The sequence below is a fragment of the Strigops habroptila genome, chromosome 11 (genome assembly GCF_004027225.2).
Source record: "Strigops habroptila isolate Jane chromosome 11, bStrHab1.2.pri, whole genome shotgun sequence".
Taxonomy (NCBI): Eukaryota; Metazoa; Chordata; class Aves; order Psittaciformes; family Psittacidae; genus Strigops; species Strigops habroptila.
Genome location: NC_046360.1, coordinates 28245600 through 28272353, shown reverse-complemented (window position 1 = coordinate 28272353; position 26754 = coordinate 28245600). Strand labels below are relative to the sequence as shown.

General features: G+C 40.4%; 1 protein-coding gene across 2 annotated transcripts in view; it reads left to right on the top strand.

Annotated features, from left to right (window-relative positions):
* CNTN4 (contactin 4) overlaps positions 1-26754 on the top strand; it is a 332256-nt gene that overhangs the window by 204345 nt on the left and 101157 nt on the right. For both annotated transcript variants that reach the window (XM_030500859.1, XM_030500858.2), the window contains exons 4-5: positions 4105-4231; positions 5311-5486. In XM_030500859.1, the coding sequence (XP_030356719.1) occupies positions 4105-4231; positions 5311-5486 (303 nt within the window). The remainder of the gene's footprint in view (positions 1-4104; positions 4232-5310; positions 5487-26754) is intronic.

Sequence of the window (26754 nt, the reverse complement as noted above, 5' to 3'; positions counted from 1 at the left end):
TACATCTTGTACTGTGCTTAAAAATGTCTTATTTTATCATGAAATCTACTGAAATTTTCTATATCCTGCATCTTGCTGAAAGAAATACACTTCTCTCAAAGGAGGCAGACCCAGAGCAGTAGTACATTTGTTTCATCTGACAGGGAGGAAAAAAATACTTTTTGGTAACCAGTCTTGTTTGCAACTTGTCTTAAGCTGAGGGCAGCTCAGTGTTCATTCTGGGTTAACTCATTTCAGGCTCGAGCAAAAGAAACGTAACTCAGAAAAATAAAATCTGTCACTGGGAGAGTGTCTCAACAGTTAGCTTGTCTGGGAAGATTACTTATTGTATTTTCCCAGGACAGTAACAAATGTGTAAGGAGTAGTACAGGTTATGCAGCAGCTGCTGAATATCATAAAGGGCCAAGTGAGCTAAAATAACTGAGCAGCTTTCATGTGTATATACATATACGCACTGTTCAATGAAATGACCAAAAGAGAGCCTAATAAACACAATCTGAAGGGCAAAGGAAAAGCCTGCTAAGCTCTGAAAAGAGCCTCGTTCTAGCATCGATGGCCTTCTGTGGATCGGGAGGCTAGTATTGTTCATTAGTGATAAGCTAAAAATGCGTTATTGTCACTCAATGATTGCGAGTCCCTGAACATGATTGCAATAGAAATGAAGTTACCACTTTTATTAAAACAATAACAAAAAAAAGTATAAAGTTCACATTTTTAAGTTCTCTGGTTAGCAAAACTTAGCTGCCACAAAACCAGACACTGTAATAGAGCAAAGGCATTTTCCTGTGCTGACACTACACATCTGAGATCCTTTTCTACACAGTAACATAAGTTAGTCAAAATTGGACTATTTATGGTACAGGTGCTTTTAGTTTTCTGTCTGTAAGAATCTAGGTGGGAGTTTGTTTTATTTATTAGTGACTTATTTTGTATTTTTTGAACCAAATCATCCCCTTGTGTAAGCTACTGTGGCTCAACTCTTCTCACACACTGTGTTAGGATCTGGGCTGCAGTGATTTCAGTCACGTATTAGACTGTAGCAAAAGGACTCTACAGGCTGAAGATTAAATAGTTTGGACTTGCTTATCTTGGTTATACACAGGCAGCAATAAAAGAAAGAAGAAAGGCACTCAAACTAATTCCATCTACCCAATGTTTCAAGGTTTTTCCTCCTCTTCTGTTCCCCTGATATGCTGGCAGCTGTTTTCAGAGTGTCTCCCTGCCTTACCCAGTGCTGTTGTCTGGAAAACCAAGTCATAGTTGCAACAGGGCTTCTCTTCTTGCTGGCTAACAGGAAGGGCAAGCATTTTTTCACCATGTAAAAGCGGAATGTTAAACAGTGTCAGCAGCAGATGTAATATTTAGAGAGTGGTTTCATTTGATCTTTTGTGAGCTTCTATTTTGGCTTAGGCAAATTATTTAGTTTTTTCACTTATCTGTGACTATTTCTGCCTTTGTAGTTCTCTACCTTTTGTCTAATGCATTTTCTAAATTGTACCTTGCTCACCAGTTAGGCAGATTGTAATGTTTCTTACAAATGTAACTCTCTTTCAAACGCCCCATTGCATCATATGGACCAGTTTCGTTATACCTTGAAGACCAGTGTCTCACCCTGGGATGCTACACCATAACAGTCTGGGCCCCGGTCCTGCAGGTGATGTCGTGGACATATGGGGACATATTTGGACCCTTAGATTTGTTTGCGTGTGTGTTTCCTGACCCAGGTGAGCCCTCTACCTTTTAATGCAAGGTGTATTTTCTTGTGATGGGAGGAAGACCAAGAATCTGACCTTTAGCGTGATGTGATATAAATTGACACACCATAATTGAAATAACAGCAAATAACAGCGTAGCGTGACTTGAGTCCTTTGTGGGGTGTGAGGCAGATGACACAGCTGATGCCACACATACCTGAGTCATGACGGTTCACTAACTGGGTAATGTGGGATGGTCAGTGTGTGACTATCCCAGCACAGTCAAGCTCCTTGCCTGTGGGAGTTGAAGCAACTCGCGCACAGGACCTGAGCACCAGGCCAGCTTCTGTATTTTAGAGATAGAAGACTGGATAAATTAAAATGTATTTTAATTCTCTTGTTTGCAAACCCATTAATATAGTACTCATATCTATAATCTTTATGGGCCAGATTGTAATATTCTTTCTAAGAGTGAATGAGACTGAGTGAAGCAGCCCTAGGTCTCGGAAATGATTCAGGATATCATAATCTAGCCCTGTATGCTTTATAGTTGTTACTGTCTTTTTCTGCTAGCAACAGTAAGTTGGACACAGGTATAATTTTAAAGCTAAAGATTATGTGAAATGTATTTTGAATAGATCAGTCTCAGTCAGATACTGTTAACATATAATTAAAGATAAAGATAAATACAACTGATATGACTGTATGCTTAGTGCCTTCTCTTTTGTGGCAGTGCCTGAGGGAGGAGACATGAGGGAGAAGTTGCTCCATTATAATCTTCTGGCAGAGCCTCTCTGAAATCCTTCTGTGGAGACCACAGAATTTTCTCCCTCGAGTATAGAGCTATTGTTCTTGTCCATAATAAATCCAGCTGTCTCGCCAATGTCAGAAGATATGAGGGCTGTTCACATTCTCACCCTCCTCCCATTGGGAAGATGCTTCGTCTCCTGATCAATCCTTTTTCTTTCTTATTTTTTGTGTACATTCCATCATCCCCATTCATTCTTCTCTGACCTCCTGTACCCACAAATTTCCTTCATATCCCTCAAGTTGGACTCCTGGCAGCTGATTAGACAGCAGCATGGCTGCCCTGGCCAGCGTGCCATCTGTGCTTGCATCCCTGTGAGTCCCTCCTCTGGGCAGCAAGGGAACCACGGGGACCGACAGCAGCATCGTGGTGGCCCACACGATTGCCCTTTGCCCGCTGGTACTCTGCAAGAACAGAAGTCTGCTGTAAAGATGATAGGGCAGAACATGATTAGAAAGAGTTAAAAAAATGCTAAAACAGGGCTTCTTCCCTTCAGCTGGAAGCCTTTCTGACTGGGAGCAGTTTCACTACGTTCTTGCTTGCATTGTACCTAGGGGAGGCACCTGGACATTGACACCAATGAGCAGAAAAGTCTCGGTGAAAGCAAGATAGCTAATCTTTTCAGGGAAAAAAACTTGGTTCCCTTTGTGTTCTGAGCAGCTACTGTGAAAATGAAACTGTAATACAAACAGGATGGAGAGCAGTGAATTTACATTGTAGCTTTTTGTGGGTGTTTTGAGCAATATTGGTGTATTTCATGAAGTCCTGTACTCCAACTGCACAGTGGCAGGCAGAGAAAAGCTGTACCTTGGGACCATTCCTGTTAACAAGGCTTGAAAAAGGATAAGAAAAAGGATAAATTGATCAGATAACAATTGCAAATGTTTGATGAGAGAGAAAAGGAAATATGAAGGAATTAATAACACAAAATATTAAAATGTATTTGTAAAATACAAAACAAAAGTCTGTACAAGGAAGGCTCCTAGAAGTAATCCCCAACTTCGGACTGCTGTGAAATGACTACTGAACTCTTTGAAGGTCATGTCAGATGCAGAAGATGGAAAAGGGTTTACACAGCCATGGGTCCCATTTGAGGGGCTCACACTCAGTTACACCCCATGACTGCAAAATGGTTTCAGTCCCGGGTGGCAGAACCAGTTGTAATGGAGGGGCTTTCTGCAGGCTGTAAATGTTGGGAAACCTATGGCTCATGTTACTGCATAGCTGTATTTAATAATGTGGGGGTTTTTAGTGTACAGTGGAAAGATTTCAGTTTTTAAACGTGAAAATAAGCATTCTGATTTGAAGTGAGCTTTGCTATGACAACAGAATCATGCCATTCATTCCATTCATTTGAACTTTGGGTAAAGTTTTGGTGTGTGCTCTATTTAGTGCACAAACATTTTTGTGAATGTTGACTCCACATGATGTTCAGCGGCTTTTTGGGGAAAAAAAATAATATGGCTGTTATAAAATAAATAAAGTATCATTATCACATCTTTTCTGGCGTGAATGATACATGGCCTCTATTTTGTATTTTAAAACTTGGATACATGGAGATTTCATCAAGTATCTGTCACATTTTTCCTCTGTTCAATGCAGATGACAATACACTGCATGGGCCAGTTTTCCTTCAGGAGCCCAACAGCATGATCTTCCCCTTGGATTCAGAGGAAAAGAAAGTGAAGCTGAGCTGTGAAGTAAAAGGAAATCCCAGGCCAACCATTGGGTTTGTTGAATGTTTAACTATTATTTGGCAGGATCTCCATGCTTACAGCAGTAACTCCCGAGAACCTTTCTCCTGTGTGTATCATGCACTTATAACTCAGTGGTGCCCCTGGAGCCTACCACAGTGCTGATAAGAAAAAGAAAAGGCATCAGGAAATCACCATGTATTGCAGTGCAATTGCAAAATTTGGATAGGAGTTCAGAAAGGTTATGAAGGGATTATAAATAGTCTTGGCTCCCAGCGTAACTATCCTTTTCCATAAACATGGACAAAGCTCTTAATTGCTTTCAGCCTTAGTAACTGTGTTGGGATCCTTAGCAATAAGATGCTATACTGCTGCAGTGATGCTGCTGCTGCAAATCATTACGCTGCTGGTTTTTTTCCTTCTGCACATTTCTCTCTTTTTTTCCACCAAAGTAAATGCCAATTGAAACAGATTAGAGTCATTAGACCTCAGCCACTGTGCTGAGGTCTTCTGACACAGCCTACTATTTAATGCAATAAACTCTGTTGATTCACAGGTGCAAACATACTCCAATGGTTCTTCCGTACGTTCTGGGAAAGGGAGCTGCTCTGCAGCTGCGGTGCCCTTGTATGCTTTATGGAGGGCTGGTGGGGATGAGGGTTGTTGTAATGGGGACAACATGGTGCTGGAATTTGTCAGTGCCCCAGTTTATGACAACGTCTGCTGTTGAGTGAATTCTCTGAAATTCAAAACCAAACAGGCAGCAAGTTGGGAGAGGGAAAAAAACCCTCAGTGGACTTGAATGGTTTAAAGATTCTGTTCCTAGGACTTCCCCTTACAAAATGATTAATTCCAAGAAGCAGCAGCACTAGCAACTACAGAAGCATTAATCATATCAGAGGCTGAAATATGTGTCAAGGATATTGCTCTTTCAGTTAAATACTGGAATATTTGAATACTGTGCAAGAAATTTGCATTTTCATGCCTTATTTTTTTTTATTTAATAAATAGTCAAAGATGTTTTAAATCTGTATTTACTTCATGTTATATTTTCAAATACCCAAGAGTATCCGTTAATATTAGCAGAATATGACTTTGGCATTTTGTGCTGTAGGTGGAAGTTAAATGGAACCAGTATTGACATCGGTATGGATTACCGCTACAGTGTGGTGGAAGGCAACCTGTTGATCAATAATCCCAATAAAACCCAAGATACTGGAACATACCAGTGTGTAGCAACAAACCCGTTTGGAACGATCGTCAGCAGAGAAGCAAAGCTTCAGTTTGCTTGTAAGTAAGAACGCGGCCTCCGTTCCTGCAGCTTGCTGGAAACGCTGAGAGAGCAATGACTCCTTTCCTAACCTTTTTTAATGCGTTATGTAGTATTGTCTGAGCTGCTCATGGAGCAGTGGAAACATCTCGATTTAGAGGGGAAATGTGAATGAGGAATAGCTGCCTTGGTTTATGATGATTTAGCTAAAATTAGAAGTGGTATGCAGGGTGAAATGTCTTATTTCTTGAGAAAGAGGCCACCTTGGAAAATATCTGGTAAATGGGATTTCACCATTGATTTTTCCTTCCATTGGAGAATTAAAGCTTAAAAATATTTGAAGGGGCATACTCTTTGTAAGGAATAAATTCACAATAACAGTTTTCACAAGTCCTACGTTTCCACGCTTGGGTACAAGTACTTTCAGGTATGTGTGGTATTTTGTAACTCTGTATGTAAGAGGGAAAACAGCCTGCTTTATATTTATTTTGGGTTAAATCAGAGTTGCAGCTTCTTGTCGAAAGCTAAGGATAACAAAAGACACAGGTCTTGATGTGAATTAGCATTATATGAAATTATGTAAAGCCATTTCAAGGTACAAGATAAAGTCACTAAGAGTGGGCAAATGATAGCACAGGACCACAAGTCATCTTTTCTCTCATGTAGTTGTGAAGCTGAAGGCAGAGAATAGATACACAGGTTTATTCATCCATCATCTGTGTGATTTCTCTGTGCCGTTGCCCTGGGAGGGCTGTACATAGCAGCTTAGTAATTACAGCAGGTCCTGCTATGAAACATCCTTGTGTATGAGTGCAGGAGTTCAAGGCGGTCTGTTCCCAGACGTGAAGCTATCAGTAATGGTGAGCTGGGCTTTCAGTAGAGTTTAATGAAAGATGCTTTTGACTGACTGGTAAGAGAAGCTGATGAGCTCCAGCTACAAAAATGAAAAGGTAAAAATGCCAATAAACAGGTTCACACAATATAGAGAGATGAGTAATGGGAAATATTGCTGTAAGTAAAGTCAAGTCCTCTGTCTCCCCGTGTAGTTCACAATATATTATCCATTTGCTTATGACCTGCTTGTGTTTTTCCATGACTAAAGGTATGTTTTGGCTCTGGATGGGTAATGAACAGCTCCCAGCAGACCAGTCTCATCACTCCAGATTTCAGTATGTCAAGGTGATTGCTTCATAAATACTGTGTTGGTCTGCTTCTCTGGAGACCACGTGTGTTACAGCAGGCTCTGTCTTACAGATTGTGGCCTTTTGCTAGCTAGCAGGGTGAGCCTGGGAAGCACTGTTACTCAGAGCAGAGCACTTCAACACCCCATTGGCTGGAGTTGTGCTATTTTCTGAAGTATATCATTTGAGAACAAGCTGGGTACCAGGTTGCAGGTCTTCAGATGCTGGTCCTGAGCCTCAAAAGTTCGGGATGTGGGACTAGCAGGAAGGATCCTGATGCTGGGAAATACGGTAGCCACAGACTGCTTGAGTAGTGAAATACATCAATGTCCCTGCTTGTTTAAATTCTGAAGTGCTTATTAACCAAGAGCTTGCAAATGCAGAGAATTCTGCACAAAAATAAGAAACCTTTAACATTTTGTCTTTGCTTGAGATACAGAGTGTTTATTAAATTCTGATCAATTTATCTATCTTGATGAATGATACATGTGGCAAAAACCTTTCAAGTTTTGTAGCTGACCAAATACAAATTTGGTTTGACTGTTTCATAGTTAAGAAGATTGAATTCAAAACCAAAGCTTGTTCTTTTCCAGTTAAAGTAATGATGGGTAACTTGAATAAATTTATTATTTCTAATTCCTAAAATTTATTTTAGATTGATAAAACAGCATAATGGGATTAGAAACATTTGGATTACATAAAAAGAAATAGTATTTGTGAAGGTAGGCTCTGTGCTTTCACAAAACAGTAAGTCATTTTGTCTTGTATAATGAAAGGAATTGCAACCAGAATTAGCTGACTTATGAAATACACAGAGTGGTTTAAGTTTATTACAAAAGCTCTGCCTCTAAGAAGCAATAAAAATGGGCATCTGTATTAGCAATGTGTGGTTTTCAGCCTTGACATCTGAGGCGTGTAGATGCAGTAGCATGGCTTAATAGAACTACATGCCTTTCTGTGGTTTTATTCCAAACGTGATCATTTTTGCATGACCTTCTGTAGGTTCTACATAGAATTACCTAAAACACAGCTCGGGGAGGACTTGTTCTAGCTACTGGAGGTCTCTCTTAAACCTGTTTGCTCTCAGTTTCTTCCATTTTATTGAGTTATTTTCCTTTAACTTACACCCGTGTCTAGCACCTAGATTGAACATGCAGTCTCTGACCCAGCTCCAGCACTTCAGCTTGGTCTCTTATGCCCCGCTATGTCACATATTATGATTTAACTGTGGAAAGACGTATGATTAGAGACTCAGGATGGTACCACTTACCTAGTCTTCTTACCTAGCTTCCCCCTTCATCCAGGCAATCCCTTATTTTCCATCCTGGTTGTGTTATCTTTGTGCCTCGTATTTATTTCTGAGGAAAGTTATGCTGGATCTTTTCAGACTAATGTCTGGGGTTTTGAACTTTTTTTTCCCCCTCCTCTGAAGAGTTAAATTCTGAATCCTGGGGCATCAGTAAAATATGCTCGTTCATTCTTCAAGGGTTGTATTATTCTTCTCTAGCATTTTCACTGAAGATTAAACTGTGATCTAGCTATTCAACCTCCTGTGGAGGTCAGAAAGGGTCAGCAATTTAATCCTTGAAATATGTATTTAGGTTACAAACTCATTACGATAAAAGTGCTAATATTTTCCCCCAATACTTGCTTTGTGATATGTCACATTTCAAATTTTTCCTTTTTTTCTTTTTCTCTTTCCTCTTTTGTTTCTTTTTTTTTCCCCCAATGGTAGTTGTCTCTGAAATTGAACATATTTTTGTAAAGTGCGGAATCTGCTGTGCCACAGTAACAGAATATGGATTAATGATACCCTAAACCCCATGCTTATAGCAGTACAGGCTTTCAGAAAATAAAAAAAGCTTTAAACTCTTGAGTATGGATTCTAATAATGGCTTTTCCAAAATGATATACGAAAACACAGCTGAACTAGATTAAATTATGTGCTTTTTATTTTAGGGGATGGGGCTTAGCTTGACAATTTTATTCACTGTACTGTAGTTTCTGTTCGGAAGTAACACTGAAATCAATAAGAAGTTATGCCTGGAAAGAAGTGCAGCTCTGATGCAGCAGTTTAGAGGTGTACCCACCCATTCAGACATCATTAAAGCTGTTTACTATGGCCCGGATCCTGCTTCAATTTAAGTCAAAGATAAAACTTGTATTGATTTTTAGTGGCACCAGAGTTGGACCATACTTCTCAGAAAGTGATGAATATGCAAGTTGTTCCGTCCGCTCAGCCCCTGTTCTCTTTTTGGCATGACTGGAAGGTGCTGTGCAGCTCTTGGCCACGGGCAGGAGAGCGGTACAGCTCAGTGTGCAGAGGTATGCTGTGAGCAGGATGCACTTTTAGTGAGTGTCCTCACCAAATTATTTCTACTGACTGAAATAGTTTACCGAATGGAACATTAGTGCACACAGGTGCTGAAAGTTGCATTTATACCCAACATCTCCACAGACATAAAACCACATGAAATCCTGGGAAAGGCTGCAAGAGCTTGTCTGTCCACAGTGCGAGGCGGCATCAATGCCCTTCCCTAAAGAAGCTCGCTGGCCTCTTCTGCAAAACATTTGCCCCATCCAACTGGCCTTGAATGAGAGATTAACTTGATATATATAACCTTGAAGATACTTCGATATTTGTTTTACCTTGCTGAGGCTGCAGTTTGTTTTTTACCATCAAAGGCTTTGAAATCAGACATTTTTGCATGGCTCCAGGAGCAGTGCAGAGGGTCATTCTGCCCACCCCAGTGCCCCACCAAACCCCAGGCATCTCCAGACTGTGTCTGCTCAATCGCCACCTCAACCTGCAGCAGCTAATGCATCCCCAGGACAGGGCCAAGGCTCCGCTCTGCTTTCCTGGCATATGACCCCTGTCTTCTCCTGTGGAGCCATCCCCGATACTGATAGATGAAATATCCTTTCCCTGCTGTGATAACTAGACCCAATTTGGCCCTAAATTCCTCAGTAGGATTTACAGTTTAACCTGAAAATACACAAAGACAGTGCTACCTGCAGTAATACTGGCTTAAAAACGAACCCTCTGCAGAGTGAGCAAGTAGCCATGCAGTAGCTGTTGCCTTTCTCATCAGTACTGTTGTTTGTCACATGCTGCTGATAGTGAAATGAGTATCGAAAGAGGAAAATCAAGTTCAAATTGGCGCAGATTTTCAGTCATATCATTGTTTTGCCCCCTGTTGTTATAAAAACTGCCTAAAAGTGATGCCTGTAAAAGATGAGCTGTTAGAGAAATGGGATCTAGTTTTCAGGGGGTTTTAGCATTTTCCACATTGTCGCACCCCTGCATGGGGACGACGGTTGGTGTCCTTCCTCCTGCTCCACACAGAGACACTTCTCTGAAATCCGTGCCTTTACATCCAGTAGCAATTTCCTGTAAAGGAGTTTCCTTTGAATCTGTAATTTAACAGGTCCATGCTAATGCTATGGGTATTTTCTGCAGTTGGCAAAACTGATATTGCGGTGTCCAGGGTGCTGAGGTAGCAGTTTTTAGAACAGAAATGAGGCCCCGGGAGAGGGGATAATGGGAGTGAAGGGAGGTGATCTCAGGGGACGCTGGAGCAGCAGCAAAGCATTGCTATGCTTCCCTGGGGAACCTGGGCTTGCAGGCAGATGGGATTAAATGAAAGGGGAAAGGTCTTCTCCTCCTCCAGACAGCCCTGGTCAAGCTAAATAGCTGGTTTTGTGTATGGAATTTAGCCTGAACTGGTTTACTCCATTTGAAGGTTAAACCATGCCTGGAGGTCAGGGTTTGGAGATGGGCTTCTTTCCACTGCTAACCAGAACAGCAGCCTCAGACATACCTTTTGTACGTTTTCCATTGGCTTATTCATTTATAGAAACTCTTAACTTTCTTCTGTGATACTGTGAACATACTCCTAACTGCAGGGAATCACACTATTGTTTCTGGAAACTGTTTCCCCCACACTTTAATAAAGGAAGTTGTTTTATAGAAGTGTTTCTGCAAAAACAATTGTTACTCATGAATTAGCAGCTAGGACTCAGCACTGTGTAGTGCAAATGGTAGCAGAAAATACAGTAATAATGTGGTTGCAATGAGAATACTTTGGGGCTTTGACCTACCATCCCAAAATAATTTCACCATGAGGGTAGAAAAAGAAAATTACTCCCACCATCATACTAAAAAGGATTTTCTTTAATATTCCCATTGCTGGAATAATTCCTGTTATATCTTGCACCCAAGCAAATCTCGTAATTTTTGCTATTAGTTGCTAAGAAACAAATTATAATAGCTGCTCACAGTCTTTACTGTTTTACCCTCTTATTGCCCTGATGTGCATTCATTTTCTTTTTGGAGATTAAATGATCAATGGAGTAATTCTTTCAAGAACAATTAATAATGAAAACATTTTCAGAGAACCACCAGGGTATCGGCCTCGCCTGGCCTAAACAAACAAGCGCAACAACAGTCACATTGATTGATCAGTGAAGCAGTGCACTGCCGCTCGGCTGAATGAGGCATTCGGCATGCAAATTGAATCATTTCCGCAGTGATTACTAACATCTGAGTGTTGAGAAAAGATGATGTGTTTTAAACCTCCTGGAAGTTAAGGATACAGAAGGTTTGGGTTGGCTTTTTCAGGAGTTGGGCTGCAGCTGGGTTGGTGTGTGTGTGCAGCGTTGGTCGCCTGTGCTCATCCTCTTTGGGAAGTTTCTTTGTTCAAGGTCTTTCTGCTTGTGAAGGGCAGAAACCCAGTTCAGCACGTTTTCCTGGCTCCCTGTTCTGGCTTTCTGTGAGAGCGCTTGCTAAAAGCCCCTGCGGGGTATGAACATGGGGTGTTAGTTTTCAGTATCCTGGGTGGGAGCTGCCCACCCGCACTGAAACTGGGGGAGCACTCCTGCCTCGCTTGCGACCACCATCACAAGATGTGCATGCTTGTGCTCCAAGGCTGGTTTTCACCCCAATATTGAAATACCATGCTTGGCTATTTCTTGCTGCTTCTTCAGAGCCTGGACTTCAAATCTGCAGCTCTTACCACAGATTAATTCACTTTTTCCTGGCGTTTTTGTTAGCATGCTTCCTTCCACACATATCGTGACAATTCAGAGATAACGCTTCCAGCCAGCAACCAGTGTTTGCTTGCTCCCAGGGCCCGTGAATCTGCCTTAAATAATCTAGTTTTCTTAGTTTTTCTTATATCTTCAGGAACTGGTTTTCTTAACATGGCCTGGTTTCCTTTATGTACCTCAAAATCTCTTTTTGCTGTCTCTTTTTTTCCCTTTGAAGCCTTTCAGAGCCTCTGCACATCCAGGCTAGAGAGGGGGCTTCAGGGCTTTATTGTGGTGCAGAGGAGCTGTTCTGTGACATCAACAAGTGACACCATGCTGCAGAAGGTCTGGTCTGCCTTTGCTTCCTTTGGCTGACCTTCTATTTCAGTTTCCAGAGAAACTAAAAAAACCCACTATAGTATTTCCCAAATATACAGGACACATTTTAAGTTCTGGGTCCAGTAAATAAATCTGTTTCGGTACAGATCATCTGGTAAGAGAGATTGCCTAAACTTGTCATTCTTCCTAAAGGAACAGTTGTTTTGTAGCTCCTGAAACTCTGCAAATAAAGCATTATTTTGGAGCTTGCATGTGCACTTCTGCCCACTGCCAGAGGGCCCATCTTACCAGGCTTCCCTCCTCCCAAAGGAGTGGCTGGGACATGCTAGCCGTCCCTGTTTTCCTCCATGCACCGTGATACACACGAAGCTGTCAAGTCACAGCTCATGAGAGCAGGACATAAGCTGCTTGTGGTGTCCCTGTTTCTGCATAGTTATAATGCTAATTTTTTCTGGGCCATCTGATAAGATTTGGGGCTAATTACGACAAATTGGGCTCAAGAGTGTTGTTTCCTGTATGCATAGAGAGTCCTGATCTTTCTTCCATTGCCCTTTAAAGGAAAAATATAATTTATATCAATAAAAGTCCTGCTGGTCTTATCCAAATCCAGACACTCCTGCTGCTTGGGCCCCAGGACTGGGTTTGGTGTGATGCAGGGTGTGTTCTTGACAAACGAACAAGCAAATCTGTTGGAGTTTTTCTTCATGCGTTTCCCAATGTTTCTCTCCTTTGCTGAACTCTTAACCCAGCTGTGCAAAGTGCAGTTGGTGGCATTAAAGAACCAGCTCCCAACCTCTGCACCTTTGCTGCGCAGTCTCCAATGGGTGGAAAACTAGGCTAAGCCTCACATAAGCTCTTTTTTCTCTCTTTTTTGATGAATAGGACCAACAGGGAGCATGTAGCAGAGGATAGATGTATAACCTACTTTACTTTCATCAGTGATAGAAGGACCCTTAACTTACAACAGAAACACAGTATTTATACCTGCTTTGTTTCCACCCAAGGTTTATAAAAAAGATGAATATATTATTACTTAAAGCAGTAACAGGGCATTTGTAAATAATCAGTGCACCTTCTCTCAAAGCTAGTAATCTTGTAAGCCTGCAGTGTTATTTAGGGAAGTGTATTTCAGTTTATATCATGCAGAAATAGTGCTGCTGGGAGTGGGGAGCATTGCACAGGGAGGTGTCAGAGGCCTGTGGCCAGAGCTGTGAGAGCTGCTGCCAGCACCTCTGGGCATCGCTCCGCAATGAGCTTAAGATCACAGGTCGGTCGCAGCACCACAGTTTCCCTTGTGTTGTAGAAATTTAGGGCACAGCAAAGGCACTGGCTTGACAGTTCTTCCCGTCTCTCCCCATATTTATTAATTTTGCCTTTACTGTGTAAAATAACATCTATTCAAATTATATATATTTATATCTAGGGGCTGGATTTTAAGAACTAAATGCAGATGTAGGAGTTTGTTTAAAATGAATGCTTAAATTGACCCATTTGGTTCCAGTGTGCCAAGGTCCACTGATGTAAGCTTTCCCTGCAGAAAGTTCTGCTGTTACGTGAAATTCTTTCTAGTCTCGAGACAATTGTCTTTGTGCTACATCATGTCACAGTGCTGTGGAAAACTCTGACTGCACCTCGAAGGAAATAAAAAAGAGATTTCTTGTTTTCTCTGATGCTCTGAATGAAGCAGTAAGTATTCAGGTTCTGAGACCAAGTAGTTGGGACAATTTCACTTTGAAGTGGAGTAGATCTCTCTGCATTTAAGATCTTCTGACCTTAGGCTTAATCAGTCACTTTGACATCTCACCTGCTAACTTAATACCACTCTTCTTTTTATATGCTCAATATGTAGCTCATAAAGAAAACAGTGTAAAGCTCCCACAGTAAGCTAAGGAGAGAGAAAGACTTTGTCTTTCTTTCCCTACTTTCCCGTGGCTTTGTGCAGGATCTGCTATTGTGCTACTTATCAGCAAAAATTTCCTGTTCTTTCTCATTCCTGCAGCATTTGCAACTTGCCTGTATTACCAGGAAGGTAGTTCCCACTAGTGGCTTGTTTGGCTGCTTACCATTAGGTTATTAGAGAATCAACGCACATCGCTGGACATCTCTTCCACTCTTGGAAGGCTAAAAGTGAGAATTAATATAGTGGTATACTATGAATATTAATGTGTCCTTAGCAATAGTATTAATCCTCTGACTGTAACTAAACTTATCAAATATTTTTGTGAGCATGTTTTCTTAAATCAAAGCCGAGGATAGGAACAGTTGAATAACTGTGCAGATGATATTAGAATTTCATGTTGGCACAACTTCAGAATATAGTCCAGCTACCTTCATCGAGTAGTTATATACCTCTATACATCACTGATGTCCAGCTGACTTATTCTGATGAAAGCTAGAATGGTGCATAAAGAAGAGAGGAAAATTAACTGCAAATTTAAATTATTATTTTGACAATAAATTAAATAGCCTGAAAGCGTAGATGCCAGTATAAAGCAGTATACACAAGAGTGCAGTGACCCTCCAGGGAACTCGGTTATTCAGTGAGTTTGAACCCTACTTTTTTGAAAAGACAAAATGGAATATGACCGAGCAAACTTGTAAATTTAAAAGAAATCTTTCTCTCCACTTATGGGTAATTATTAGCATTCATAAGGATATTTCCTTCAAATGTTAACATCTTGAACATTTTTATTAACAATCCTGTAGGTACTCTGTCTGCAGTGTAGTCATCAGCAGGCAAGGTTGCGATATGCTATGTCCCCACCTATGATTTGACATATGCACCCATTGTCACCGCTCTTTTATCATGCAGGAGTTAATCTGGGGCATCATTTCCACAACTAGTAGTCTCACCTGCTCACTCTCTTCATTTCAGGCATAGAGGTATGTCAGGTCTATGAACCATTGCTTTCTACTGTCCAGGCAACCCATGATGCACTCAAACCAGATCTGTGGGTGCAACTAAGGCTTCTTTTGATCCAGGTTCTTTCGCATTACACAACTTTCCAAACATCTTCCAGAAACTGACCCTAGAGTGGCACAAATGTCTGAAGAGCCATAAAAATATGTTTTTGTGGTAGACTGTAATCATTTTTCCTGTTATTTTACATCCAGTGGATAGAGAATAGGACAAGGAATCTCAGTTATTAGGGTGCTTCTTGTAACACCTCCCCTTTTTGCTCTAAATCCCCTGGTCTGTCAAATGAAATAATGCTATTTACCTAGTTTGAAGAAATAATTATTATCCTTAGGTTGATCTTTACTGATTCTGTATCAGTGCAAATCAGTAGTGTCTTCAAATGCATGGAAAATAGCAGTTACATGCCCCCCTGGTCAAGCACAAACTATACCCAAAGGCCAGAGGTGGGCTCTGTCTTTGTAAGAAGATGTCTGTTCCTGTTGATGGGATGCAAGGCCAATGCAGAACAATTTTATCCTAGTAGCTGCTGCTTCATTGTTTCATTTTTTCATTCCTATTTTCCTTCTTGAAAGCAGAACCAGGGAGTAAGTATTGGCATGCAAAGGACAGCAGAGCTTTAAATATGTTTGTCAAAAGTTGTCCCATGTTATTTTTCCTGTCTGCAACAAACGTGACTGCCATTTCATAATTCATTAGACATGAGAGATGAACAGAATGAAAAATATCTCCTCTCTAGGAGATGCTGCCTAGCATCATAATGTGCATTTCCACAGGTAAGCTGAACCACCAGATACTCTCTGAGGATCAGGATCTCTGTGGGGTCTTTTTCATTTGTGTTTCTATCACGTAAAGGGAAATTTTTCTTTGAAGCTTCTAGCTGAGCGATCTTCTGTCATGTTATTTTACATTATTTGGGCTCTGAATTTGCATTCATTTATCTGCACAAAGTAAGAAGGTGCAGCAGAGCTGCTCCAGTGGGGGACATGAGGGGCGCCTGTGGTATTAATGCTCAGCTATGAAATGAGAGGGGGCTGTGCAGTATCGCCTTCCCTCAACAGAAGTACTGCTTCCTGGCTATGGCAAAATCGTCTGTGCTGGAAGAAACTGTAAGAATAACTCACTGTTTTGCTAGGAAAATACAAAAACTTCTGTGGGTGAAATAACTCTGTTGAAAGTCAACCCAAGGGGAAATGTCTGCCCAGATTTTCCAGATTAAAGTAATAAAATAAAATTTTCTGAGTCCTCAGCATTTCAACTGGCGCAGAAGAGTTGCTTCAAAACAAATGTTTGAAATATTTCCTGTAGAAAGAAGGTAAACGGGCAGCTTTTATGAAATGGAACATAAAAAAAAAGATCATCATTAACTTTCTTATTTTGGTAACATCATAGAAAAGAGTGATTTGATCTTGGTAGAGATCAGTGGGTGCCTTGCAGATACTGCTAGGAGCCTCTATTTCCTTATAAGATGAGTGGCATGAAGGAAGGCAAAAAAGCACTTGAGGCCGCCTTATTGCCTATTTGGAAGCAAGGTTCAAATCCCAGTGAGGTGATGAGGTTGGAATGTGGTAGGCAGAGCCATCCTGGTGAGGACAAGCAGCTCATGCTTGGTGTGAGGGAGGAAGGTGAAAGCAGTCCAAGCACAGTGTGAGGATCTGTGGCTCCTGTTAGCTGTGTGTTGGCCAGTGGGATTGGTAACGCTCAAGGAAAAGCAGTTGAAGTCCAAGATACAAGGTAAAAGCCTAAGGAGGAATTTTAGCCATTGGGTACGCAAATCAGTCTGTCTTTGATGGTGGTCAGAAAGACTTAGTAAGATTTAAACATAGTCTCAATATGAGAACCCAGATAGAGATGTCAAAATCCAAGATGATACATAGGTCAGAGATCAGAGTGAGGGAGAGAGCAGAAGAGAGCTTGCAAGGAGAACAAGATCTTGGCTCACATTCCAGCACACCAACTTTCCCCTTTCCTAACCCATGCATGTCCATTTGCAGCTCACTGCTGGCTCAGGCGGGAGGAGTTGCGAGCCCTTCTCCTGGTGGGAGGCAGTGTGCCTCCTCTGAGAATGCCTGGTTTGACTTCACACCTTTGCCTCCTCCACGTATGCATCTCTTCTCATCGCATAGTTAAGTCGAGCCTTCAGAGCAAACCCCACAGTGAAAATCCTCCAGCTGCAGAAGCCCCCACAGCAAAGGCGCATCTGGGAATTTTTGCATCTTGAAGCAGGATAGCAATTTCTGTGCAGAAAAGATCAGAGAAAGGTCTAGAAGTCCAAAATGGACTCGGCCACTTGGTAAAGCTGCACAGGGGGTACCTTGTTTAAAGTCCAAGAAAAAATATTTTCCAAGGTGGGGGAGATGGAGGGGGAATGGCAAGATGCTTACCTCTAAAACATGTTTTTCGGTGAAATAGAAATCCCAGTGAAATTTCTGCTCTAAAGGTCAAATTAGAAAGCTTTCATCTCCACACTTGTAAACTATTTCTCAAATCAGTGACTCTTAAAAATTATTCATTAGAACACCAGCTCTTAAACTAGAATTCTATTAAGCTCTTTATCAAAGGTGATTTTATTCCAAACTGCACAGCTCGCTGTTTAGTCTTGACACAACAGCAAGGGCGTGGGCAGAAGAACTTAATCTTTGTGTATTTGTGAAAGGGATGACATAAAACCCTGCTTTTAAAAAGTCAGGCACAGGTTTTATAGAGACAGTGTTTAGAGATGTTAGAGCCATAAATATCAGGAGGCAAATCTTGTCAAGTCTTTCAAAGCAAAAAGCTTTAATGCTTTCTTGGGTGCTAGTCATCAGTTAAAGTGCTTTCAGCCTGCTTTCATATAGACAGGCTATGATTTCTTCAAACCAGTGTCCTCTAAAATCTGAGATTGATTGAGATGCACTACAATCCCATCTTCAAGACTGTTTTATGGGCCAAATTAGCATAGTTTATAGTCTACAGTCAATGAGGTCGTATTATTCCATGGGCAATGATGCAAATGACTTCTGTCTCCATCTGGTTGTGTATTTTGTCCAGGGTAGGAAAGAATGGTCTGTTGTATGTGGAAAGTTACGGAAATGTGATGAAAACAATTTGGAAGATGGCATGCAAGCTATCTCTTGATAGAAGGTTCTTTATTCAGTCTGAACCAGGAAAATTTGGCCAATCCTTCTGGTCAGGTTTTTTATTGAACAAGATGTCATTGCCAACCTATTCAGATTCCCCTTGAAGGGAGGTCATGTGGTCTTTAATTAAAAAAAAAAAAAAAATTAAAAAATCCCATTGACTTTGGTTCGAGGACTGAATGTGACCTTAAACATCATTCTAAATTTTAGATTGCTGGGATCATCTTAAAATTATAGAAGGAGTATTAGAAGGGAAACCCCATTATGCTCTGTAAATCTCTTGAAGTCATGCCTGAAAATTGACTTTGGGTGCCTTGGCTGCATCTGTGTACCTAAGTGGATTGTGCATTTCACGTATATGAAAATGTAATTACCCCTTACCTAAATCATTACTTCACTTTCTAGTGTATGGGTGCTTTGAAGTTCATTTAACATATCTAGCAAAGGTGGTGTTTTGTCCACTACAGAATACTCAAAATTGCCAGTGAACATTTCTAGCTTTCTAATTTGACAATTCTTAAATTATGGGATTCATTTCTGACTAGTCAAGTTATCAGATTAATTTGTAATCATTCAAATTTTTTTTTTATTCAAAGTACAACCAAGTCTCAAGGGTGAAATACCAAACCAAACACCCAGGCTAAAAGAACCCCTTGTATGCTGATCCAAGGATTTGTTGATAATCTAATTGCAGTATTAGTAACCTAATAAAAGACTTGGGTTTAGTACAGTTACAATGATAACTAAGGCTAAAATGCATAGTAACTTTATACTTGCAATGATGCACACAGGCAGGAACACGTGAGCATCATCCACACTTTTCCTTTCCTGTGCTCCTCCTGGAGGTAAGCTGTGTGGTGTCACCCTTCTCAGGAGGAGGCAGTTACAATCCCTTACTGCCTCTGGAGGTGGTTTGTTAGGAAAGCATGATGCCGGCAGAGGAGGTGGGGGTTGTTCCCTCTGGCTGGGAGTGACTTGATATTTTTCTGCATTTGCTACTACTGCTGTATTACCTGCTTTTTCTTCACTGATTTCTGTCTCTCTTACATCTGTTTTATCATATGTGTTTTATATATGTAGTGTCCTTGCTCATGGCTCGCTTTGTTCCAGCCAAACCAACTTTTGCTCAGTGCTGGGTTGTGTTCCTTTGGTGGGGAGGAGCTGTGGGATTGTGCTTTTAGCCACCTGTTTCCATCGTGTGGCTGCACCAGCAAGACCATTGCAGTTACCTTATGGTTGTATTCTTGGGGTCCCCTGTTACAATCCCTTGGTTTTCCTTCAAGTGCATACATCCTCTATCAAGGTTCATTGAATATCTCACTCTGTAGGAATAATGATCCATTTGAAGATACAGATAGACATAAATATACAGGTATTGTGCTTTGGTAGCTACTTGCTATTAACACCAACTCGGTAGAGCAGTATCACTGATATGTTATCAGATTTGCTCTACAGAAGTCTCTAGAGAGAGACTTTAAGTAAAATATAGCAGCCTAAAAGCCACTAACTTTTTTTTCCCTCTGAGCTTGAATATTAGTCCTGTTTTCTTTTAGAAATGAAAATTCAGTGATGTATAAAGAGGTGATTGATGTATGTATGTTTTTTATAGAATATAGTAGAAAGAGAAATAGTTTCGTATCAGTTAAACAAGAATAACATATAAAAACAGCAGTGACACTGCTTTTCTAATCATTAGAAAAAAACTCTCAAATGTAATGACAAAGGGTTCACTAATGGTGTATGGGTTTTTGACAGTGTGCCATTCAAGGCAATGTACAGTAGAGCTTTCTTCTACATGATATAGTCACATAAATTGGCTTTCCAAAAGACATGCAGACACCTGTCACATCAATTTGAATAATTTACTATTCATGGAATTTTCTGTAATATTTTTGGTTTTGTTTAATAGTTCTAAAACAGCCCTTTTGCATACAGAGTTCTCTCTTAATTTCAGAACTGGCGTAATTATGAAAGCGTTTTCATTTCTAAAAATATGCTACTCGTTAACAAAAATCAAAGGCAAACCATGGAAACCCTCCTCCTGCAAACAAAGGCAGGCAAAACAGAGCTTAGCTTTCATGAAAGATAAGGATATCTCTGTCAAATCACCAGCGACCTGAGACATGCAGCGTCCTGAGGGAAGCCTCGTTGTTTCTGGTTTCCACGTCTGGTTTCCAGGGCACGCCAAGTTCAGCAGGCAAGTCATTTCTGTGTTGCAGCCCATAATGAGAACCAAGTGGGCCTCGTGTACATGCACCGTAACCACTCTGCTTAGGGAGAGGTCTTAACAACAGGACAGTCAGTGAAGCTAAATACAAATCAGGGATATAAATACAAAAAGCAGAGGTCAAATATTGCACTGTCCTCACCAGTGAGAACTTGCAGGAAAGGGAGCCTGTATGATCTTGTTTGCTTGCTCATACCTCAGTGTAATCTCTGAAATAATTCTTTAAAAGAGCAGACTTTCATGTCCAGGACTTATCTAATGGTCACTTAGAAAAAGGATTACCAAGTTTCATAAACAAAGTACAAACCCAAGTAAAACCTAATAAAGGATAAAAGGATACAGCTCTTTTATTCTGCTTATAATGAATTTTCTTTGCTCTAATGACTGATTTTTTTGTACATAAAACTTGGGGAAATGTTTCATTACTCTAGCCAAAGTCGGATAATTGTTACTGTGAAAAGCCATATGTTTTTGATTAAAATTTCCAAATGCCATTTACTGAGACAAACTATCCAGTCTTAAGGGGCTTTGGATCGTTTCAGATAGTTTAAGCTTTTATTAAACCACATTTGAGGTTTTGGAAGGAGGTTGTTCAATGCAATACCATACCCAAACTGCAAAGCTGGTGGGGTTGGCAGCTGCTGCTGGCACCTTCTGGGCTTTTGAGCGGTTTTGAGGAATAAGCATCTGTATCAAACTGGCATCACTTAACAGTACCTGCACAAGTTCTATCACTAAACATTAAGGCAGAGTGTTAATGGAGGCTACAGAAAAATCTAGTAATTCAAGAAAAGACATTCAGGTTCATACTAAAGAGTGGGTGTTAGTGTGCATGTGCTAACAGCATATTGCACTCTAGTGCATTTCAGCACCAGATGTCAAGGTTTTGTGCAAATATTAGCTGATTAAGCATCTTTTGAGAGACAGTTTAAGTGCTCTTCCTTAGAGATGTGCAAACTTTGTCACAGAGAACTTCAGTGACTTTCCCAAAGTCATGCAGTCGCTAGTACAATGGTGTCAGTGGTACAAATCAATGTATTTTTCACAGGTTAAATACATGCAGCTTTATACTCACATGGGTCTGATAAGCTTAATTTAGAATTGATACTGTGGAGATGAAGTTTAAGTGGCATCCTTATTCATTAGATAAGGTCTGAGTAGCTGTTAATCATGATAACCTGTCTGCATTCTTGTTAGACCTTCCTGTCATATACGTCTTTGCACTGAAAACATTACTAATCACATCCTCATGCGATGCTGGAGTTACTGGAGCTTGTACAATATGTTTCTATTTTCAGTGGAGTCATTGATTTAGTATTGTGTGCTTCCAATAGGCTTTGGCAGGACCTTCAGAATGGGAAAGTGTTAATATTTTCTTCCTCAGTGGTTTCTCTTAATCAATTTTTACAATTCCTTACTAAATAGAAACTGTCCAAGTTAAATAGGACAAAAACTGCTATGCAAGTGTATTATTTTATTAACAGTCATACAAATATCTCATCTTGATTACTTAAAATCACACATTTAAAATAAAAGCCTCGTTTGCAAGTTATTGGTGTGAGTGACCTAGGATTTCTCATGCAGATGTATGATGCTTTAATTAGTTACGGTAAATTTACATCCTTCTTGTGTGTGCTATGCTGTGTTATTTCCTTTTTGATCAACAGTATCTTTTCATGGTCATATACTGCTCAGTGCCACAAATCCCTGAGTTATTGAACAGATACACTTTCACCAAAAGCACAGGCAGGGATCCTGGCTCTGACAAGTGGTTTCTATTCCTTTAATCAGTCCTCATGTTCTGGTCATGTTTGGTTTGTTTCAGGTATAAATATTTTTATTGAAATTAAAGCTCCTTTCTTTTTTGATCTGTGTGATGATAGATCATTGTAATTGAAGCAATTCACAACCTAAAAACTTTAATTAAGTCACAAAGATGCCTGCATGCTAAAACTTAATGAATTTATCACTTCCAGGCATTATTTTGCTTCGTCTTGTTCTCTCTCTTCTATTTACCAATGCTCATTGCATTTAACTATAACGACTAGGTCTTTTATTTTTATTATAAGGTATTTAGTACCCCATGGGGTACTTTAATTATTAAATCATTATGTGATTATTTTCAGATTTCATATATAACGTGTTGCCAGGTCCCAAGGAGCAAACCTCTGGGGCTTTCAGGTCTGTTAGTGGGCATCAGGCACCCATGCATTCACACTGGCCTCGAGACCCCCTCCTCCTTCAGATTTCATGCATCTGAAGGCTAGGTGGGTGCAGTGCCCCCTGTCACTGGCCATATTTTCTACCAGTTTATCCCTAACTGAACCTGGCTGTTTAAGCATGATTAAAGTCTAGTTAGTGTTCGTACATGTTCTAGAAAGGTAGTCTTGATCTCCAAGCATCAAAGATGCTGAACCCACTGCTTTCCCACTGCAGCCCACTGTTGTAGTTTATTTCAGCAGCTGATCATCATTATTCATAGTAAGTTTAATTTCTCATCTCCATTTCCATGACTTCAGCTTTGTACCACTGGTTTTGTTACATCCTCTTCTGGATTAACAAACACTTCAAGTGATGGCACTGTCTCCTCATGACAGTGCTTCTATATGTAAACCAGAGAATTCTCACTCCTGTTTGAGAAGGTGGTGACCTGTTTGAGGCTGTCACTGCCTCCCTCACAAATCTGAAATGTAACAAGAAGGAGTAGGAAATAAAAAAGGTAAAATACATCACAGTGAGAAAAACATGAGTAGAGGCTCACCCTGTAGCAGCACATGCTGAATAGCCATGCTGTGTCGTGGGGGTCCTCTGCTTGGGCACAGTGGCAGGTCCAGCAGCTGGACACCTGAACACCTCGTCTAGTCATCTAGTTCTGCTCAAGTGCAATTTCCAGCGGAAAGAGAGCTGGAATCGAGGGAAACGGGGAGGTAAGATAGTCCTGCTTCACACCTTCTTCCAAAACAGTAAGTATGATAAGAAATAATTGAGCTTGCTGGCTTAGTAAGTCTTTTGGCGTTCTTGTGGGTTTGTTGGGGTTTTTTCTTATTGGAAAATAAGAACAAAAATTCTCATATGTTAGCAATGGGTTTTAGGCTTGGGGGCAAGGCAGAGTGAATCTTAATGTTCTCATCAGGGGAGACTACAGCCGAACCATTTACACTGTATTTCAGTCATTCTGCAGTGTTGAGTGTTGTTTTTTCCTTCTTCTTTTGCTGTCCCATTGATTTTTTTAATGTCAAAAGTATAATTTCTTACATACTCTCTGGGGAGGGGTAGAGAGGAACTAGACAGCTATGTTTCCCTTGGAGGAAGATAATAAAGGTAGGGAAAGGAATGGTAGAGGGCTACTTCTACGTTAAAGCATCCTGTGGGGTGGTTTTCAGCAAGTGTATTTTAACTTATGTTCAGCAAGTGGGTTTACAGCCATGTATGGAGAATTAAGCGGTACAACATTTCAGTGCAATATTCTGCACCCATTTGAGCAGAATTTTGTAGGAAAGGTTTTTGTCCGCTTTGCACAGCATGTGGAAGCAGAGGGGAACCTCTTGGACCCACACATCACAAATCTGTATGCTTTGTAACCGTTCAGCAACACTAATATTGTTCCCAGTTTCTTCGGAAATTGCAAGGTGGTGTTTAAATGAAGTTTCTTGCTAATACAATCTTAGTGATATTGTTAATTCAAGTTACTATTTAGGTATTGCAAAAATAAATCTGAAGTGTGGATTTTGGAATGCATGAGCATAATCAGCCCAATCAGTTTGATGAGACGTTAGCCTTTCTTACAATTATCTTAATTTTATTTTAGTTGGAGCCAGATTTTCAGTACATGCATGAGGCTTTTCAGAACTGACAGTTGACTTCCAATGCTTGATAGTTTGCACTACGAGCAACAGTGATGAATGCTCTGCTTTGTTTGCTGCCTCCAATTGGTTTTGACCATTCCTTCATCATTTCATACTTGTTCACCCAAGCAGACTCTTCTTTCCTTGTCATAAATGTATAGCTATCTGTTTTGTCAACAAATAGGGTTATTTCTTCCTTCAAAAAAAGGAAAAAACAAACAGAGGACTAGATTTGCATTTAAACTATTGAGTCATGCACCGTCTCTCCATACTATTGTAATCAAGAGTTGCTGGGTCACCAGGCAGATGGCTCTTTCTTACTATTAATAATGAAAACCCTTTCCCATTCCATCTCCTGTGATTAACGGAATTCCCGAAAGCATCGTGTAAGTAAGCTTAAACACACAGGCTCAGAGTTCAAGCAGTTTTTCTTTCATCTGTTCCAGAGCAGACCTCTCTGTGGCTTTTTTAGGATTCAGGCTTGAAAAGTAAATTCTTTATGATCTCTAAAATGTTTCGTGTGTATGTATATGCATATGGCATAACTTATTAGTTCCACCAACTAAGGGATGAAGTGGATGAAGATACAAATATCTAAACAGATATATGAAGAATCTTCCATTGAATATTATTTGATACTTACCAATAGTTCTGCAATTTTCTTTCTAGTGCATATATATGTGTGTATATACATGTCTATAAAACATCTCCTTTGGTGGTTGAGACTTGTTTTACTTTTTTTTTTTTTTCACTTATTGGAAATAATATGTAAAAAACATTTCCTAATACCATATTTATTTCTCAAGCATCATTTTGGTTTCACGCTATTATTCCTTGTGCAACTGTCCTCAGTAAGGGTGGGATCTGATCTTGTGCCTGTGTGCAGTCAAAAGATATTTAAGTCTATGGGACTAACAGGTAGCCACAGGAATATAATAGTGGTTCCTGAAAAGTACATTCCACCTTTTTTATAGAACTTAGGACAGAAAAATTATATCTCTGTTTTCACTGATAATGGCTTTTCTTCTGTTTTCCTTCTGTCTTTACCTAGGCCAAAACATACCGAAGGACAGAGAAAATTACCCTGCTCAAAGTTACAAACCCAGACTATGTCTTGAGGCTGAGAAACTCCATGCTTTATTGTCTGCTTATACCTACACAAAGCCTGAATAAACAGTTTACACTGGTCAGCCTGCTGTTAAATTGCTAGCCAGGTTAAACTTGGACTGCTTTTAATTGCAAGTGTAGTTTTGAACCTCCTGTGTGAACCCATTTTGCCCAAAGCGTTTGATAATGTGACAGCCTTAGCACCCAGTGCAGATGGCAGTACTGCACAGGGTTGGACAGTGTGTCTGTCCATGGGCTGGGCAGCAGATGTGTGGGAGGGAGGCAGGTTTGAAATAGTTCTGTTTTCACAAATAATGCACTGTGGTGCAGCAGGCTTTTTCAGCCCCCACAATATTTACCCACTAAAATGCAAATGAAAAAGCTGAAATAATATAACAAGAAGATCCTGGGAATGATGTAACAGATAGCATAATGGTATGACAGAACAGTGCTGGAAATCTTACGATTACCAGCACTGTAATGAATTGCTACTCACTATTTCCACTGTCATTCCCTTTTTGCCTGGATTTTGTCCTAAATTTAGCTTTAGTGGGAAGGGTCCATGAAAAAGGTTTCTAAAATAAAAGAGTGACTTCTGATTTTCTAATTCAATTTTTTTTTAAGTATGCATGCTTGTGCTTCCAGAAGACATTTTCAAGAGGAGATAAAAATCAAGGCTTAATTTTTCATCCTTGTAACCTTATAATAATGTCCCTACTCTTCCTGCTGTTAAATATTTATCACCTGTGTGTTTTCCCTGGTTCCCAATTGCACTGACAACAGGTTTGTAATCATGAAACCATGGCTCAGCTACACCAAAAGCAAAAAAAAGTAAAGAAAATTGAAATACAAGAGACTGTTAAAGATAAAAGGCTACCAAAGTGGTTCAGTGTATTAGAGCTCCCGAGCAGCAGCCACTGGTGATCAATACCTGGTGCCACTGCTCATCTCACGGAGTCACCTCATCACTTAATAGCAAGTTCCTTGAATTCAGTGTGCAAGGAGAGAAGATAAGGAGTTACATTTTTGGAGTGCATGGCCCCTGAAGGAGAAGAAAAAGAGAAAGGTGTAAGGAGGACTTTAATTAAAACACTGTATGGCTAACATAGAGCTATTACAAGAGGCTTCCTTATGGGAAAGGAAGGGTTTCTACACGTGGGTTGCAAGGGCATCAGTAACAAGTCTCCTAAAGGGAAACAGACTGGGTTATAACATAAGTGTTGAAGGCAGTAATTCTTCATAGATTCATAAAACCAGTGTTACAGGTTGCTGGAGTTTTCTCTAGGTGTGTCTTCTGCCCTGGTTAAATCAGCACCTTTTCCCCCTTACCAGCCATGCGGCCTGTGGAGACATTTACTCATCCTATTGCTGCTTCTGATGCACATCACCCTCTCACTGCCCCTCATTCCACTCAGGTCCCACCAACTACCTCCCATGCCGATGTTCACCTTGTTTCTATGTTATGCAGCAAACTCTAACTAACCCTCTTTCCTTCTCATGAGGAGAAACCATTAAACTCCCTCTA